The sequence below is a fragment of the Bombina bombina genome, chromosome 3, assembly GCF_027579735.1.
Source record: "Bombina bombina isolate aBomBom1 chromosome 3, aBomBom1.pri, whole genome shotgun sequence".
NCBI lineage: Eukaryota > Metazoa > Chordata > Amphibia > Anura > Bombinatoridae > Bombina > Bombina bombina.
In genome coordinates, this window is record NC_069501.1 from 1115798759 (window position 1) to 1115819116 (window position 20358).

General features: G+C 40.8%; 1 protein-coding gene across 1 annotated transcript in view; it reads left to right on the top strand.

Moving 5' to 3' along the window:
- KATNAL1 (katanin catalytic subunit A1 like 1) overlaps positions 1-20358 on the top strand; it is a 216334-nt gene that overhangs the window by 112531 nt on the left and 83445 nt on the right. Inside the window, exons 6-8 of the mRNA XM_053708475.1 lie at positions 8883-8988; positions 16623-16781; positions 17184-17310. Of these exons, the coding sequence (XP_053564450.1) occupies positions 8883-8988; positions 16623-16781; positions 17184-17310 (392 nt within the window). The remainder of the gene's footprint in view (positions 1-8882; positions 8989-16622; positions 16782-17183; positions 17311-20358) is intronic.

The window sequence follows — 20358 nt, forward strand, 5'->3', positions numbered from 1 at the left end:
ATCCTTACATTGTGTAGAAGACCTGTTAAAGATGGGAGTGATACATCCAGTTCCAATAAGAGAACAAGGAATGGGATTTTATTCCAATCTATTCATAGTTCCCAAAAAAGAGGGAACATTCAGACCAATTTTGGATCTAAAGATCCTAATAAAATTTCTCAGGGTTTCATCGTTCAAAATGGAAACTATTCGAACGATCCTACCTACTATCCAGGAAAATCAATTTATGACTACCGTGGATTTAAAGGATGCGTACCTACATATTCCTATCCACAAGGAACATCATCAGTTCCTAAGGTTCGCTTTTCTGGACAAGCATTACCAGTTTGTGGCACTTCCATTCGGATTAGCCACTGCTCCAAGGATTTTCACAAAGGTACTAGGGTCCCTTCTAGCGGTTCTAAGACCAAGGGGCATTGCAGTAGTACCTTACTTGGACAACATCCTGATTCAAGCGTCGTCCCTGTCAAAAGCAAAGGCTCATACGGACATCGTCCTAGGCTTTCTCAGATCTCACGGATGGAAGGTGAACAAAGAAAGAAGTTCTCTGTCCCCGTCAACAAGAGTTCCCTTCTTGGGAACAATAATAGATTCCTTAGAAATGAGGATTTTTCTGACAGAGGTCAGAAAATCAAAACTTCTAAGCTCTTGTCAAGTACTTCATTCTGTTCCTCGTCCTTCCATAGCGCAGTGCATGGAAGTAATAGGATTGATGGTTGCAACAATGGACATAGTTCCTTTTGCACAAATTCATCTAAGACCATTACAACTGTGCATGCTCAGACAGTGGAATGGGGATTATACAGATTTGTCTCCGACGATTCAAGTAGATCAAAAGACCAGAGATTCACTCCGTTGGTGGCTGACCCTGGACAATCTGTCACAGGGAATGAGCTTCCGCAGACCAGAGTGGGTCATTGTCACGACCGACGCCAGCCTAGTGGGCTGGGGCGCGGTCTGGGAATCCCTGAAAGCTCAGGGTCTATGGTCTCGGGAAGAGTCTCTTCTCCCGATAAACATTCTGGAACTGAGAGCGATATTCAATGCTCTCAGAGCTTGGCCTCAACTAGCAAAGGCCAAATTCATAAGGTTTCAGTCAGACAACATGACGACCGTTGCATATATCAATCATCAGGGGGGAACAAGGAGTTCCCTGGCGATGAAAGAAGTGACCAAGATAATTCAATGGGCGGAGGATCACTCCTGCCACTTGTCTGCGATCCACATCCCAGGAGTGGAAAATTGTGAAGCGGATTTTCTGAGTTGTCAGACATTCCATCCGGGGGAGTGGGAACTCCATCCGGAAATCTTTGCCCAAATAACTCAATTATGGGGCATTCCAGACATGGATCTGATGGCGTCTCATCAGAACTTCAAGGTTCCTTGCTACGGGTCCAGATCCAGGGATCCCAAGGCGACTCTAGTAGATGCACTAGTAGCACCTTGGACCTTCAACCTAGCTTATGTATTCCCACCGTTTCCTCTCATCCCCAGGCTGGTAGCCAGGATCAATCAGGAGAGGGCCTCGGTGATCTTGATAGCTCCTGTGTGGCCACGCAGGACTTGGTATGCAGACCTGGTGAATATGTCATCGGCTCCACCATGGAAGCTACCTTTGAGACAGGACCTTCTTGTTCAGGGTCCATTCGAACATCCGAATCTGGTTTCCCTCCAACTGACGGCTTGGAGATTGAACGCTTGATTTTATCAAAGCGTGGGTTTTCAGATTCTGTAATAGATACTCTGATTCAGGCTAGAAAAATTTACCATAAAATATGGAAAAAATATATCTGTTGGTGTGAATCTAAAGGATTCCCATGGAACAAGATAAAAATTCCTAAGATTCTATCCTTTCTACAAGAAGGTTTGGAGAAAGGATTATCTGCAAGTTCTCTGAAGGGACAGATCTCTGCTTTATCTGTTTTACTTCACAAAAGACTGGCAGCTGTGCCAGATGTTCAAGCATTTGTTCAGGCTCTGGTTAGGATCAAGCCTGTTTACAGACCTTTGACTCCTCCCTGGAGTCTAAATCTAGTTCTTTCAGTTCTTCAAGGGGTTCCGTTTGAACCCTTACATTCCGTAGATATTAAGTTATTATCTTGGAAAGTTTTGTTTTTGGTTGCAATTTCTTCTGCTAGAAGAGTTTCAGAGTTATCTGCTCTGCAGTGTTCTCCGCCCTATCTGGTGTTCCATGCAGATAAGGTGGTTTTGCGTACTAAGCCTGGTTTTCTTCCGAAAGTTGTTTCCAACAAAAATATTAACCAGGAGATAGTTGTACCTTCTTTGTGTCCGAAACCAGTTTCAAAGAAGGAACGTTTGTTACACAATTTGGACGTAGTCCGTGCTCTAAAATTCTATTTAGAGGCTACTAAAGATTTCAGACAAACATCTTCCTTGTTTGTTGTTTATTCTGGTAAAAGGAGAGGTCAAAAAGCGACTTCTACCTCTCTTTCCTTTTGGCTTAAAAGCATTATCCGATTGGCTTATGAGACTGCCGGACGGCAGCCTCCTGAAAGAATCACAGCTCACTCCACTAGGGCTGTGGCTTCCACATGGGCCTTCAAGAACGAGGCTTCTGTTGACCAGATATGTAAGGCAGCGGCTTGGTCTTCACTGCACACTTTTGCCAAATTTTACAAATTTGATACTTTTGCTTCTTCGGAGGCTATTTTTGGGAGAAAGGTTTTGCAAGCCGTGGTGCCTTCCATTTAGGTGACCTGATTTGCTCCCTCCCTTCATCCGTGTCCTAAAGCTTTGGTATTGGTTCCCACAAGTAAGGATGACGCCATGGACCGGACACACCAATGTTGGAGAAAACAGAATTTATGCTTACCTGATAAATTACTTTTTCCAACGGTGTGTCCGGTCCACGGCCCGCCCTGTTTTTTTAATCAGGTCTGATTAATTATTTTCTCTAACTACAGTCACCACGGTATCATATGGTTTCTCCTATATATATTTCCTCCTGTCCGTCGGTCGAATGACTGGGGTGGGCGGAGCCTAGGAGGGATCATGTGACCAGCTTTGCTGGGACTCTTTGCCATTTCCTGTTGGGGAAGAGAATATCCCACAAGTAAGGATGACGCCGTGGACCGGACACACCGTTGGAGAAAGTAATTTATCAGGTAAGCATAAATTCTGTTTTTCTAGATATTAGATTTGGCATCAATATCCCATTCATATTAAATATCAAATATTATATACCTAGTTTAACTAGGAATGAACAAATAATGGGATATATCTAAGTCCATAAATAAGAATGTATGAGTACATTTTCCTATTCTTTGATTTAATACTCTCTATATTTATTAAATGTATTTATCACAAAATAATAAGCATAGTTTTGCCGCAGGGGTTGACTTTGAATCTGTATTTATAAAGTTATAGTATAGTGTTGAAATTATTGGTTCATATGTGCCCATATATTATTTACAATTGTACATTTTAAAAAGCAATTTAGTATATATACATATATAAATATGTTTTCTCAAATGTAATATACTTTTTTGTGTCCATAGAAAGTGCTAGGTGAGGGCAAGCAGTTTTAACACTATTTTACACAGGTGTTTCTATAGCTTTACCATCATTGGGTACTTCCCCTTTAAATAGCAGGGGTTGTACTATCATATCTCACTCCTATGATTAAGTGCCGAGCATAGGCACGAAACATGTAAGGAGGGTTATCACCTGCTACCCTTTGTACTTTTTTGCCAAATTGGCTTTTTAGAAATATGTCAAATAAAGTATTTTATTTTTAAACTTACTTTTTACTCTGCTTGTTGCTGCCGTAATTTTTCGTCTTTTTGCTTTACAAGCAGCGGAACCGGCTGCCAATAGCGGCGTGCACCCCCAGTGCTCCACTACTATTTTCCCCATACACTTCCGGTTGAGTTAGAAGCCGGCTAAGGGCCTGTAGCGGTACGGCGTTCGTGACAGTTCCCAAGTAACCCAATATCTATTGTTGTATTTTAATATTTGCATACAAATAATTATGTCTTTTATTCTGTTCACCTGTCATTTACAGCCGGTTTAAATCTGAACATGCATATTAGCTAACTAGTCAGTGCGGCGTTCATGACGATTTCTTCATGTGGCACAGCCATTGGTTTAAACCGCCATGCATGTTTCTCATCGGACCGGATGTGTATTTAACGGCTGAACAGTTAACCCCTTACTATCCCTGACGAAGTGCTGTTACAGCACGAAACATGTTGGAGCGTTTGATATTGGGCTATTAGGCTGACTTGCTTAAGGCTGTGGTATAGCTTTGATTTTCTGTGACTACTCGCAGTACTTTTAATGTATATCTAATAAAAGCATTCTTTAAACTCTACTACTCTCGGTCCATTCACTGCTGGACTTTTTCCACCTGTGTGGAAGTATTCAATTTGTAATATTGTTTGGCGGTTTGTCCTGGCACTTTACCGCTCCCAGCAGCTCTGCAAACACTCCCTCCCACCGGACGCACACCAAAGGATTTATACGACTGGGGGAACAACCTCCTAACCTCTACATGCTTGTGACTCAAGGCATTTTAAGCACCGGTATTGCTGAAAGAAAAGGGAAACTTAGCCCCTGTATTACAAGAAGAAGGGTGAGTGAGTGCTTTGTTAAATATTTTCTCCGTATATTTGGACTTCCTATACTACATTATAAATTGCTTCTCCACATATACATTCTGTGGGACTTTTCTATATGAATACAATTGCTCTTGGTGTGGGACACAAGGTTTACAGCTATTACTGGAAGATTCATTTATATACATATTAATACACCTGTATAACCGTTGAAGATACATCACACTTTGATTTAAAGGGAGCTTTCCAATATACCTTTCAATCCCTTTAGATTTGCATATAACACAGATGCAAATTTAGGGATATTGTTCAGTTTTATCTTCTTGATTCAACTTTGGGGCAAACCAGAACTGGATCTCATGGCGTCTCGTCAGAACGCCAAGCTTCCTTATTACGGATCCAGGTCCAGGGATCCCAAGGCAGCACTGATAGATGCTCTAGCAGCGCCTTGGTCCTTTAACCTGGCTTATGTGATTCAACCGTTTCCTCTGCTCCCTCGTCTGATTGCCAAGATCAAGCAGAAGAGAGCTTCGGTGATTTTGATAGCACCTGCGTGGCCACGCAGGACTTGGTATGCAGATCTGGTGGACATGTCATCCTTTCCACCATGGACTCTGCCGCTGAGACAGGACCTTCTACTTCAGGGTCCTTTCAGCCATCCAAATCTGATTTCTCTGCATCTGACTGCTTGTAGATTGAATGCTTGATTTTGTCAAAGCGTGGTTTCTCCGAGTCGGTCATTGATACCTTAATACAGGCGCGAAAGCCTGTCACCAGGAAAATCTATCATAAGATATGGTGTAAATATCTTCATTGGTGTGAATCCAAGGGTTACTCATGGAGTAAAGTCAGGATTCCTAGGATATTATCCTTTCTCCAAGAAGGATTGGAGAAGGGCTTATCAGCTTGTTCCTTAAAGGGACATATTTCTGCTCTGTCTATCCTTTTGCACAAACGTCTGGCTGAGGTTCCAGATGTTCAGGCGTTTTGTCAGGCTCTGGTTAGAATCAAGCCTGTGTTTAAACCTGTTGCTCCACCATGGAGTTTAAATTTAGTTCTTAAAGTTCTTCAAGGGGTTCCGTTTGAACCTTTGCATTCCATAGATATTAAGCTCTTATCTTGGAAAGTTCTGTTTTTAGTAGCTATCTCCTCAGCTCGAAGAGTTTCGGAGTTATCTGCTTTACAATGTGATTCCCCTTATCTCATTTTCCATGCAGATAAGGTAGTGTTACGTACCAAACCTGGTTTTCTACCTAAGGTGGTATCTAACAAGAATATCAATCAGAAGATTGTTGTTCCGTCACTGTGTCCTAATCCTTCTTCGAAGAAGGAATGTCTATTACACAATCTTGACGTGGTACGTGCTTTAAAGTTTTATTTGCAAGCTACTAAAGATTTTCGTCAAACATCTGCATTATTTGTTGTCTACTCTGGACAGAGGAGAGGCCAAAAGGCTTCGGCAACTTCTCTCTCTTTTTGGCTAAGAAGTATAATCCGCTTAGCTTATGAGACTGCTGGCCAGCAGCCTCCTGAAAGAATTACGGCTCATTCTACTAGAGCGGTAGCTTCCACATGGGCTTTTAAGAATGAGGCTTCTGTTGAACAGATTTGTAAGGCGGCGACTTGGTCTTCGCTTCATACTTTTTCTAAATTCTACAAATTTGATACTTTTGCTTCTTCGGAGGCTATTTTTGGGAGAAAGGTCTTACAGGCAGTGGTGCCTTCCGTTTAAGCGACTGCCTTGTCCCTCCCTTCATCCGTGTCCTATAGCTTTGGTATTGGTATCCCACAAGTAATGGATGATCCGTGGACTGGATACACCTTACAAGAGAAAACATAATTTATGCTTACCTGATAAATTTATTTCTCTTGTGGTGTATCCAGTCCACGGCCCGCCCTGTCATTTCAAGGCAGGTGTTTTTTATTTTTAAACTACAGTCACCACTGCACCCTATAGTTTCTCCTTTCTCTTGCTTGTCTTCGGTCGAATGACTGGGGAGTGGCAGTTGGGGGAGGAGCTATATAGACAGCTCTGCTGTGGGTGATCCTCTTGCAGCTCCCTGTTGGGGAGGAGAATATCTCACAAGTAATGGATGATCCGTGGACTGGATACACCACAAGAGAAATAAATTTATCAGGTAAGCATAAATTATGTTTTTTATTTGTCTTCTAGAATAACTACTAATGTTGCCTATACGTTTAGAAGTGGAGCTGCCTGAACTACTCATTAGTGGGTAGTTTAAATTTGTTATAGTTTTATATGGTTTTCACTTTAGCCCCCTAAGCTAAAACAAGTAATTTACAAAGCTTACTTGGTGGTGGGAAAGTTTCCCCCTAAATGTATTACTGACCATTCCACTCGATCAGTCTTTGCTTGCTGGGCTTTTAAGAATAAGGCTTCTGTTGAACAGATTTGCAAGGCTGCAACGTGGTCTTCATTGCATACAGTACCTTTAATAAATTTTATCATTTTGGCAGAAAAGTCCTTCAGGCTGCAGAAAATAGGAAAACTGCCTTATTATTTTTGTCCCACCCATTTTCTCGTACACTCCACAACTTGGGTATTAGATCCCACATGTCAAGGCTCGTGCACTCTTGCCACCTTATGAAAGAAAACATAATTTATACTTACCTGATAAATTCCTTTCCTTTAGTATATTTTTCTATTTATTACTGGCGTCAGTTTAATAGCACCTCTTTATACCATGCTTTTCCTTTCATGCCTTTCTGTTTCTTTATTCTCCTCTGCCCAGCTATACGATAGACTGTGATGTGCAGGGAGGTGGGACGGTTCAAAAGCTCTTGGTGTTTGGGGTATCTTTGCCTCCTCCTAGTAGCAAGTAGTTGATTCCCACATGTCAAGGCTCATGGATTCTCACCACCATGAAAGAAAGGAATTTATTAGGTAAGCATGAACTATGTTTTTCAAAGGTTTTAGAAGGGCAGTAAACAAACAGAAATGGTTACTTGGCTTATAAGTCATGTAAATATTTGAGAGCTCTTAAAGGGATACTAAACCCATTTTTTTTAATTTCATGATTCAGATAGAGCATGAGATTTTAAGCATCTTTCTAATTTACTCCTATTATCAATTTTTCTTTGTTCTTATGCTATCTTGATTTGAAAAAGCAGTACTGTAAGCTTTAGAGTCGGACCATTTTTTGTTCAGCACCTGGGTAGCATTTGCTGATTTGTGGCTAAATGTAGCAAACCAATCAGCAGCTCTACCAAGGTGCTGAACTAAAAAATGGGCCGGCTCCTAACCTTTTATTACTGCTTTTTCAAATCAAGATAACATGAGAACAAAGAAAAATTGATAATAGGAGTAAATTAGAAAGTTGCTTAAAATTGCATGCTCTATCTGAATCATGAAAGAAAAAATGAGGGGTTAGTATCCCTTTAATGCAGAATACAGGCACATCAAAAGAAAATTGTTAAAACTATAGTAGCAAATACAAATTAGCCCCTTTATGTCGGGGTGCAAATGCTTAGATCGGAAGAAAATACTTGCTGTAAAAATGAAATCACACAATTGTCGATGCAGCCATGTGATATCAAGGCAGGGATCTAATCATAGAGGACTGCCTACACTGCTAGGCATGCCCCCCAGTGCAATTCTTGATTGCATAAAAGGGGGAGGCTGCAGGATGCCATATAAGTTAGGACATTTAATGCCGTCCTAATTGTGGTAAAGCCCAGCGCTGTTAGGATGGCATGAAATGTCCTACAGATGTATAGGGGTTAAAGGTGTGTGTGTAAATGAAAAAATGGATTATGAATGGTCAGGATATTCAATTTTAAATTAGGCAGTTAAGGAAAACTTACACAGTGCAGCCAGAGCACAGCACTGTTTAAAGTGAACAGACTGATGTGCACCAGCACTGCAAAGCAAAAGTGCTAAAAACTCCTGCATGTGTTCCATTCTTTTCTCAGACATGCTGCTTTTTCTTTGATGACATCTCAGATTACCGCATGTTCTGCCTTGGGGCACACTAGGCACTTTTAATATCTTGAAGACATACAGAAAAACCTTGATCATACGAATGTGACAAAATAACAAATAAAAACACTAAGCTATGCCATATTATATAAAAATAAATAAATATAAAAAAAAATATACAAGAATTTTATTTCAAAATAACCTGCAGGAAATTTTTCACAATAAAAATAAATATCTTTGCTGAAAGTGAAAAAAGTTCAGCCTCAGGGCTAGTGTGTTTGTTATGATTGGAGATTTTTTAATTTGCCTTGTAACACGTTGCAACTATTCATCACAAGCTAAATATGTTTATACATTTTTAATAGGGAGGACATAGCTGATCTGGAAGAAGCTAAAAAATTATTAAGAGAAGCAGTAGTCCTTCCAATGTGGATGCCGGACTTCTTTAAAGGCATCCGACGACCATGGAAGGTAAGTTTGTTATTTTACAAGAATTATTTTCCTGCAATATTTTTTTCCATTCAAAACCTTGATTCCTATTCTAGTCCATCAAAATTTGTTAAACATTGTATGGGAATGTTACATAAACATGGAATCAGGTGAAAGCGATGTAGACAAGCTAACTAGAAAATATCACACACACATCTTTATGTTTTAAAAACAGAAAAAAGAAGTTATGTTACTTCAAAGTAGTCACATCCCATTATAGAGGAAGATTAAGTATCCAATCTGGATGCTTGTCCCATGACTAGCAAGTCAGTGCACTTCTGGCAGTGCGCTGAATGGTAACTGCTCGCAGTTAGTACAGTGAATTAACCTTAGTCTTAAATAAAGAAAAACATAGTTATATCTTAAATATTTTTCTTTTTCATAGTTGCATGAAGGGAAAAACAAGAATTTTCTAATGTATTGCTATTATCTAATTAGCTATGTTCTCTTTATATCCTTTGTTGAAAAGAATACCCTAGGTGCTGTGTGCTAGCTACTGACTAATGGCTGCACATATATAATGCTCTTATCATTGTCTTACCAATGTGCCCAGCTAGTTCCAATAAAGGATACCAAGAGAATAAAACAAAATTGATAACAGAAGTAAATTGGAAAGTTGTTTAAAAATGTATTCTCTATCTGGATCATGAAAGAAATTTTGGGTTTTATGTCCCTTTAACCCTTTAATGGCTAGCGACATACCCTGTACATCGCTGGTCTTTTTCTATGGGGCTTTAATTTTTAATAGGGCGGTTTCACCCCCAGTGACGAGACCACACTATTTCCGGTAGCCAGCAGGAAGAAGGGAGGGTATAATAGTGGGATCTTGCTGACTGCGGGACCCATGCTACTCCAAAAAAACACTTAATGACCATCATCGTACAGGGTACATTGTGGTCATTAAGGGGTTTACGAAACAAATATTTTACAGACATTTCAAGGCAGTTTTCTCTGGTCTTCACTGAAGTAAAAAATACACTACCAAAGTCAAAGTAAAATGTGACATCAAATTGATTTCATATTGATAATGTCTGGCCTAATGTATTAGAAAACAGGTTTTCTTCTGTTAAGTGTGATCAGTCCACGGGTCATCATTACTTCTGGGATATTAACTCCTCCCCAACAGGAAGTGCAAGAGGATTCACCCAGCAGAGCTGCATATAGCTCCTCCCCTCTACGTCACTCCCAGTCATTCTCTTGCACCCAACGACTAGATAGGAGGTGTGAGAGGGCTATGGTGATTATACTTAGTTTTATATCTTCAATCAAAAGTTTGTTATTTTAAAATAGCACCGGAGTGTGTTATTACCTCTCTGGCAGAGTTTGAAGAAGAATCTACCAGAGTTTTTGCTATGATTTTAGCCGGAGTAGTTAAGATCATATTGCTGTTTCTCGGCCATCTGAGGAGAGGTAAACTTCAGATCAGGGGACAGCGGGCAGATGAATCTGCATAGAGGTATGTAGCAGCTTTTATTTTCTGACAATGGAATTGATGAGAAAATCCTGCCATACCGATATAATGTCATGTATGTATACTTTACACTTCAGTATTCTGGGGAATGGTACTTCACTAGAATTACACTGTAAGAAGTACATAAAGCTGTTTAATAACTAGAAATTATGTTTAACGTTTTTGCTGGAATGTAAAATCGTTTTCATTTGCTGAGGTACTGAGTGAATAAATGTTTGGGCACCATTTTTCCACTTGGCAGTTGCTTAATCTTTTTCTGACAGTTTCTGTTCTCTCTCACTGCTGTGTGTGAGGGGGAGGGGCCGTTTTTTGGCGCCTTTTCTATGCATCAGTTATTTCAGTCAGCAGCTCATTGTATTTCCTGCATGATCCGGTTCATCTCTACAGAACTCAGGGGTCTTCAAACTTATTTTGAGGGAGGTAATTTCTCTCAGCAGAGCTGTGAGAATTATAGTTGACTGTGATAAAAAAACGTTTATTCTGTAATTGTTTCCTGCTTTCAGAATTTGTTATCTTTGCTATTGGGATTAAACCTTTGCTAAAGTTGTGTTGTTTACAAGGATTGAGGCTATAAATGTTTCAATTTATTAATTTTCAACTGTCATAGATTTTCTGTGCTTCTTAAAGGCACAGTACGTTTTTAATATTATTCTAATTGAATTGTATTCCAAGTTGCAAGTTTATTTGCTAGTGTGTTAAACATGTCTGATTCAGAGGAAGATACCTGTGTCATTTGTTGCAATGCCAAAGTGGAGCCCAATAGAAATTTATGTACTAACTGTATTGATGCTACTTTAAATAAAAGTCAATCTGTACAAATTGAACAAATTTCACCAAACAACGAGGGGAGAGTTATGCCGACTAACTCGCCTCACGTGCCAGTACCTGCATCTCCCGCTCGGGAGGTGCGTGATATTGTAGCGCCGAGTACATCTGGCCGGCCATTACAAATCACATTACAGGATATGGCTTCTGTTATGACTGAAGTTTTGGCTAAATTACCAGAACTAAGAGGTAAGCGTGATCACTCTGGGGTGAGAACAGAGTGCGCTGATAATATTAGGGCCATGTCAGACACTGCGTCACAGGTTGCAGAACATGAGGACGGAGAACTTCATTCTGTGGGTGACGGTTCTGATCCAAACAGACTGGATTCAGATATTTCAAATTTTAAATTTAAACTGGAAAACCTCCGTGTATTACTAGGGGAGGTGTTAGCGGCTCTGAATGATTGTAACACTGTTGCAATACCAGAGAAAATGTGTAGGTTGGATAAATATTTTGCGGTACCGACGAGTACTGAGGTTTTTCCTATACCTAAGAGAATTACTGAAATTGTTTCTAAGGAGTGGGATAGACCCGGTGTGCCGTTCTCACCCCCTCCGATATTTAGAAAAATGTTTCCAATAGACGCCACCACACGGGACTTATGGCAAACGGTCCCTAAGGTAGAGGGAGCAGTTTCTACTTTAGCTAAGCGTACCACTATCCCGGTGGAGGATAGCTGTGCTTTTTCAGATCCAATGGATAAAAAATTAGAGGGTTACCTTAAGAAAATGTTTGTTCAACAAGGTTTTATATTGCAACCCCTTGCATGCATTGCGCCGATCACGGCTGCAGCGGCGTTCTGGATTGAGTCTCTGGAAGAGAACATTAGTTCAGCTACTCTGGACGACATTACGGACAGGCTTAGAGTCCTTAAACTAGCTAATTCATTCATTTCGGAGGCCGTAGTACATCTAACTAAACTTACGGCGAAGAATTCAGGATTCGCCATTCAGGCACGCAGGGCGCTGTGGCTAAAATCCTGGTCAGCTGATGTTACTTCTAAGTCTAAATTGCTTAATATACCTTTCAAAGGGCAGACCTTATTCGGGCCCGGGTTGAAAGAGATTATCGCTGACATTACAGGAGGTAAAGGCCATGCCCTGCCTCAGGACAAAGCCAAAACTAAGACTAGACAGTCTAATTTTCGTTCCTTTCGTAATTTCAAAGCAGGAGCAGCATCAACTTCCTCTGCACCAAAACAGGAAGGAGCTGTTGCTCGCTACAGACAAGGCTGGAAACCTAACCAGTCCTGGAACAAGGGCAAGCAGACCAGGAAACCTACTGCTTCCCCTAAAACGGCATGAATTGAGGGCCCCCGATCCGGGATCGGATCTAGTGGGGGGCAGGCTTTCTCTCTTCGCCCAGGCTTGGGCAAGAGATGTCCAGGATCCCTGGGCGCTAGAAATAATATCTCAGGGATACCTTCTGGACTTCAAATACTCTCCTCCAAGAGAGAGATTTCATCTGTCAAGGTTGTCAACAATCCAGACAAAGAAAGAGGCGTTTCTACGCTGCGTACAAGAGCTCTTGTTAATGGGAGTAATCCACCCAGTTCCACGATCGGAACAGGGCCAGGGGTTTTACTCAAATCTGTTTGTGGTTCCCAAAAAAGAGGGAACTTTCAGACCAATCCTGGACTTAAAGATCCTAAACAAGTTCCTAAGAGTTCCATCGTTCAAGATGGAGACTATTCGGACAATTTTACCTATGATCCAAGAGGGTCAGTACATGACCACTGTAGATTTAAAAGATGCTTACCTTCACATACCGATTCACAAAGATCATTACCGGTACCTAAGGTTTGCCTTCCTAGACAGGCATTACCAGTTTGTAGCTCTTCCATTCGGATTGGCTACAGCTCCAAGAATCTTCACAAAGGTTCTGGGTGCTCTTCTGGTGGTACTAAGACCGCGGGGAATCTCGGTAGCTCCATACCTAGACGACATTCTGATTCAAGCTTCAAGCTTTCAAACTGCCAAGTCTCATACAGAGTTAGTACTGGCATTTCTAAGGTCACATGGATGGAAGGTGAACGAAAAGAAAAGTTCACTCGTTCCACTCACAAGAGTTCCCTTCCTGGGGACTCTTATAGATTCTGTAAAAATGAAGATTTACCTGACAGAGGACAGGTTAACAAGACTTCAAAGTGCTTGCCGCACCCTTCATTCCATTCAACACCCGTCAGTGGCTCAATGCATGGAGGTAATCGGCTTAATGGTAGCGGCAATGGACATAGTACCCTTTGCACGCCTACACCTCAGACCACTGCAACTGTGCATGCTAAGTCAGTGGAATGGGGATTACTCAGACTTATCCCCTTCTCTGAATCTGGATCAAGAGACCAGAAATTCTCTTCTTTGGTGGCTTTCTCGGCCACATCTGTCCAGGGGGATGCCATTCAGCAGACCAGACTGGACAATTGTAACAACAGACGCCAGCCTTCTAGGTTGGGGTGCCGTCTGGAATTCTCTGAAGGTTCAGGGACAATGGAGTCAGGAGGAGAGTCTCCTGCCAATAAACATTCTGGAATTGAGAGCAGTTCTCAATGCCCTCCTGGCTTGGCCCCAGTTGACAACGCGGGGTTTCATCAGGTTTCAGTCGGACAACATCACGACTGTAGCTTACATCAACCATCAGGGAGGGACACGAAGCTCCCTAGCTATGATGGAAGTATCAAAGATAATTCGCTGGGCAGAGTCTCACTCTTGCCACCTGTCAGCAATCCACATCCCGGGAGTGGAGAACTGGGAGGCGGATTTCTTAAGTCGTCAGACTTTTCATCCGGGGGAGTGGGAACTTCATCCGGAGGTCTTTGCCCAAATACTTCGACGTTGGGGCAAACCAGAGATAGATCTCATGGCGCCTCGACAGAACGCCAAGCTTCCTCGTTACGGGTCCAGATCCAGGGATCCAGAAGCAGTCCTGATAGATGCCCTGACAGCACCTTGGGACTTCAGGATGGCTTACGTGTTTCCACCCTTCCCGATGCTTCCTCGATTGATTGCCAGAATCAAACAAGAGAGAGCATCAGTGATTCTAATAGCACCTGCGTGGCCACGCAGGACTTGGTATGCAGATCTGGTGGACATGTCATCCTGTCCACCTTGGTCTCTACCTCTGAAACAGGACCTTCTGATACAGGGTCCCTTCAAACATCAAAGTCTAACTTCTCTGAAGCTGACTGCTTGGAAATTGAACGCTTGATTTTATCAAGACGTGGGTTTTCTGAGTCAGTTATTGATACCTTAATACAGGCTAGGAAACCTGTTACCAGAAAGATTTACCATAAGATATGGCGTAAATACCTATATTGGTGTGAATCCAAAGGTTACTCTTGGAGTAAGGTTAGGATTCCTAGGATATTGTCTTTTCTACAAGAAGGTTTAGAAAAGGGTTTATCCGCTAGTTCATTAAAGGGACAGATCTCAGCTCTGTCCATTCTGTTACACAAACGTCTGTCAGAAGTTCCTGACGTCCAGGCTTTTTGTCAGGCTTTGGCCAGGATTAAGCCTGTGTTTAAAACGGTTGCTCCACCATGGAGTTTAAACCTTGTTCTTAATGTTTTACAGGGCGTTCCGTTTGAACCCCTTCATTCCATTGATATAAAGTTGTTATCTTGGAAAGTTCTATTTTTAATGGCTATTTCCTCGGCTCAAAGAGTCTCTGAGTTATCAGCCTTACATTGTGATTCTCCTTATTTGATTTTTCATTCGGATAAGGTAGTTCTGCGTACTAAACCTGGGTTCTTACCTAAGGTAGTTACTAACGGGAATATCAATCAAGAGATTGTTGTTCCTTCTTTATGCCCAAATCCTTCTTCGAAGAAGGAACGTCTACTGCACAACCTGGATGTAGTCCGTGCTCTAAAATTTTACTTACAGGCAACTAAGGAATTTCGACAAACGTCTTCTCTGTTTGTCGTTTACTCTGGGCAGAGGAGAGGTCAAAAAGCTTCTGCTACCTCTCTTTCTTTTTGGCTTCGTAGCATAATTCGTTTAGCTTATGAGTCTGCTGGACAGCAGCCTCCTGAAAGGATTACAGCTCATTCCACTAGAGCTGTGGCTTCTACTTGGGCCTTTAAGAATGAGGCCTCTGTTGAACAGATTTGCAAGGCTGCAACTTGGTCTTCGCTTCATACTTTTTCCAAATTTTACAAATTTGACACTTTTGCTTCATCGGAGGCTATTTTTGGGAGAAAGGTTCTTCAGGCAGTGGTTCCTTCTGTATAAAGAGCCTGCCTATCCCTCCCGTCATCCGTGTACTTTTGCTTTGGTATTGGTATCCCAGAAGTAATGATGACCCGTGGACTGATCACACTTAACAGAAGAAAACATAATTTATGCTTACCTGATAAATTCCTTTCTTCTGTAGTGTGATCAGTCCACGGCCCGCCCTGTTTTAAGGCAGGTAAATATTTTTTAATTTATACTCCAGTCACCACTTCACCCTTGGCTTTTCCTTTCTCGTTGGTCCTTGGTCCAATGACTGGGAGTGACGTAGAGGGGAGGAGCTATATGCAGCTCTGCTGGGTGAATCCTCTTGCACTTCCTGTTGGGGAGGAGTTAATATCCCAGAAGTAATGATGACCCGTGGACTGATCACACTACAGAAGAAAGGAATTTATCAGGTAAGCATAAATTATGTTTTTGCCACTTAACCAATAATATCAATTTATGGCTTGTATAATTAAAAAAATGTATATCATTGTGTGTAAATGTATAATTAGCAGTATTTAAATATACAGCATTTCATAAAATCATTCTGATGTCCATGTTTAGGTTGTGTACGAGCTTCACAAGTATAAAGTATGATTTCACTTTTATATATAATTTTATTTTACTACCTGTGCACTAAGCATGCAAGAACAACTTTAAGGTTGCAAACAAAAAAAATGACTTAAATAACAGAAGGCAAAAGTCCTGTGAAAATCTACTTCTACAGTGTTTTGTGTGTGGATTGGAATACTACTGTACAATTCTCGGTGCAGAATATTGTGCAAAACAACTGGAAATCCACAATATAGCTGATAATAATAAAGTGGAATGATGACAAATTTAGAAATCAACAAAAAGTCATGCAAGACAATTTACTTGGCTTTTCCAAAGAATAGATAGAAATCTGAACTTTTATTAGCTTTTTTTTAATTTGCACCTTATCACCTTTTTGGCATTGAATAACAAGGGTATTATGTCCTTGAACTGAAATTATACATGTGCTGCTGAAAAATAATAAATATTGTAATGTTGTTTCAAGTATTTTGTTATGGAAGCATAGGGGAATTGTACACTGGGCTGAAGTTTTGTTTTTCAATATCTAGGGTGTTTTAATGGTTGGCCCTCCAGGCACAGGAAAAACGATGCTTGCTAAAGCTGTAGCTACAGAATGTGGCACAACATTTTTTAATGTTTCTTCATCTACTCTTACGTCGAAGTACAGAGGAGAGTCTGAAAAGCTGGTTCGTTTATTATTCGAAATGGTAAGTAACTTCCATATTCTAAAAAACAAAGTTCCAACCAGCACCTGTGTAAGGAAGGCGTGCAAACAGCAAGTTACTGCACCAACTCCAATTACATCAAATAAAAAAAAAACTTTTATTTATGTAGGAGAAAGCATAAACAATGTTTCGAGCTCAAAACCCCTTGATCATAACTTCCATATTCTAATACTAAAAGAATGAATTGTGTTTTCTGAAAATATCTTCATAAAACATAAACAGTCCATCATTCATACAACTTAATCATAGTTTATGCTTAAAACTTTAAAGGTAATAAAACTTAAAAGCTTTCAATAAAAGATTAGAAATGAACTGTGTCTCATACTTACAATGTTATATGTAATATCCTTTTTTATTTATTTTTATATTTTTGTCTCAATCAAGGCTAAGTTTTATGCACCCACCACCATTTTCGTTGATGAAATTGACTCCATTTGTAGCAGAAGAGGCACCTCCGATGAGCATGAGGCAAGTCGGCGAGTCAAGTCGGAACTGCTTGTTCAGATGGATGGTAAACTAATAAATACTTTTTCTATGTCATTAGATTCCAAATGTTATATTGTGTTTACTTCTGGAGCAGAGCAGATTATAACCTCCTTTGCTACTATGAGTGTTGCATTTTCTTTGTCCATTGTTAGTCCTACAACAAAAATTATACAGTCTATTGATACAAGGGAACAGCAGTGAGAGGAATTGTTTTGTGGGGTAAAACATTATTGAACTATGAAAAGAATTTATCATTTTACAGAGGAAAATTGGTTACTGCCAAGGAGATATTCCAAGACCTGGGGTCAGGGGCGTATTAAGGCATAGGCCAACAAGGGCGGTGCCTAGGGTAGCAGATTTTTATGGGGCAGCAGAATTTTGAGTCCCTAGGGCCACGCTACTGAACTCAGGGCTGGGTGGCTAAATCAACCAATTACTAATGACTTAAATGGCTAACCCGGCTATTGCTATCCTATGGGATTGTATGTGGGTGCGCATGACGTGGTGACAGAATTTTGAGTGTCTAGGGCAGCACAAAACCTAAATACGCCCCTGCCTGGGGTCTAACACAAAACCTGGAAGATTAAGGGCTCATTGTAACAAGTTGTGCCAACAGATTTTGTGCAAACCTGCACATGCTAGATAAGAAGCAATGGTCTTCTATTGAATGTATTTAACACTTTCGAGGTGGTGAACTTAAATCACCCCAGATTGACGCCCCCAACATGATGATAATCTCTGGTCTCATGCAGTTGCTTCAGGAGAGTAGGGGGAGGATAATGATATCTAACATCTATAGGGTTTTTCTAAGTGTTCCTATCTTCATAGACTTAATATTTATTTGACTTCTTAATGAATAAATTGGACTTTATTTATTTTTATTTTTGTATGTAATGTTTCCATTCTAAATAGTAGTCAGTACAAAGTGTATGCGTTGTTGTAGAAAATAAACATTGAAGAAGTATATAACGATATTAATCACTAACGCCTAGATTACGATTTTTGAGCGCTATACGGAAATTAACGAATGCAACAAAAGTGGCGTTATTTAATCCCCTATAGCGCTGCCATTACAAGTTTTTAAAAAAACAGGCTTGTGCGTGTGATATGGGGTTTTTAAGCTCCACACGCACCAAGAACAAGCGCTGTTCTGACTTGTGCACGCTTCCCCCATAGACATCTATGGGGAGAGCGGGTCAGAAAAAAGTGTAACACCTGCAATGGCGGAAAGAAAAGCTCCGTAACGCAGCCCCATTGATGTCTATGGGGAAAGAAAACTAACTTGTAAACCTAACACCCTAACATAAACTCCAAGTCTAAACACCCCGAATCTGCTGCCCCCGACCTCGCCTACACCTGCCTACAGTTATTAACCCCTAATATGCCGCTCCCGATATCGCCGCCACCTAAATAAAGTTATTAACCCCTAATCTGCCGCTCCCGATATCGCCACCACTATACTAAAGTTATTAACCCATATTCCGCCGCACCCCAACATCGCTGCCACAACATTAAAGTTATTAACCCCTATTCCGCCACTCCCCGACATCGCCGCAACTAAATAAATTTATTAACCCCTAAACCTCTGGCCTCCTAAATTGCAACAACCTAAATTAAACTATTAACCCCTAAACCTAACCCTAACACCCCCTAACTTTAACATAATTAAAATAGATCTAAATTTAATTTACAATTATTAACTAAATAATACCTATATAATAGTTATATTGTAGCTAGCTTAGGTTTTATTTTTATTTGACAGGTAAGTTTGTATTTATTTTAACTAGGTAGACTAGTTATTAAATAGTTATTAACTATTTACTAACTACCTAGTTAAAATAAATACAAACTTACCTGTCAGTTTTTGAAGTCCCGCTTAAATGATCTTCATCCCGGCAAAAAAGTCCTCATCCAGATGGCGAGAAGTCTTCATCCAGGCGGCCTCTTCAATCTTCATTCCGGCAGCGAAGTCCTCATCCAAGCGGTGAAAAGTCTACATCCAAGCGGCCTCTTCTATCTTCATCCAGGCGGCATCTTCTATCTTGATCCCGGCGGTGCGGAGTTGGTCCATCCTGAAGACATCCGGCGCAGAGCACCGGCTTCATACGGTCGCCGCCGTACACTGAATCTTCAATGCAAGGTACGCGATCCAAGATGGCGTCCCATGCAGTCCTTTTGGCGGAAAATTTTTAATCAGCCAATAGGAATTAGAGCTGCTAAAATCCTATTGGCTGTTCAAATCAGCCAATATGATTTAAGCAGCTCTAATTCTATTGGATGATGAATAATTTACGGTGCGGTGTGGGGAGTAGACTATTTAAATGTAGACCTTTTATGGGGCGGAGCTGACTACTGAAGAGGCAGGACCCATCTTGGAGAAGCTTCCAGCTCTAGCTTAGCTGCTTTGGGTTATTTTATGGATACATTTTTGTTTGCACGTGTACAGTTATTTCTCCTGTTAAGTGTGGTCAGTCCACGGGTCATCATTACTTCTGGGATATTAACTCCTCCCCAACAGGAAGTGCAAGAGGATTCACCCAGCAGAGCTGCTATATAGCTCCTCCCCTCTACGTCACCTCCAGTCATTCTCTTGCACCCAACGAATAGATAGGATGTGTGAGAGGACTGTGGTGATTATACTTAGTTTTATACCTTCAATCAAAAGTTTGTTATTTTATAATAGCACCGGAGTGTGTTATTCCTTCTCTGGTAGAATTTGAAGAACAATCTACCTGAGTTTTTTCTATGATTTTAGCCGGCGTAGTTAAGATCATATTGCTGTTTCTCGGCCATCTGAGGAGAGGTAAACTTCAGATCAGGGGACAGCGGGCAGATTAATCTGCAAGAGGTATGTAGCAGCTTATTATTTTCTGACAATGGAATTGATGAGAAAATTCTGCCATACCGATATAATGTAAACTCAGCCTTAAATGCAGTAGCAGCAACTGGTATCAGGCTGTCATGTATGTATATTTTATACTTCAGTATTCTGGGGAATGGCACTTCACTGGAATTATACTGTATGCATAAGACTTTAGCCTATTTTGCAGGGACTAGCAACAGGCTTTTTAAT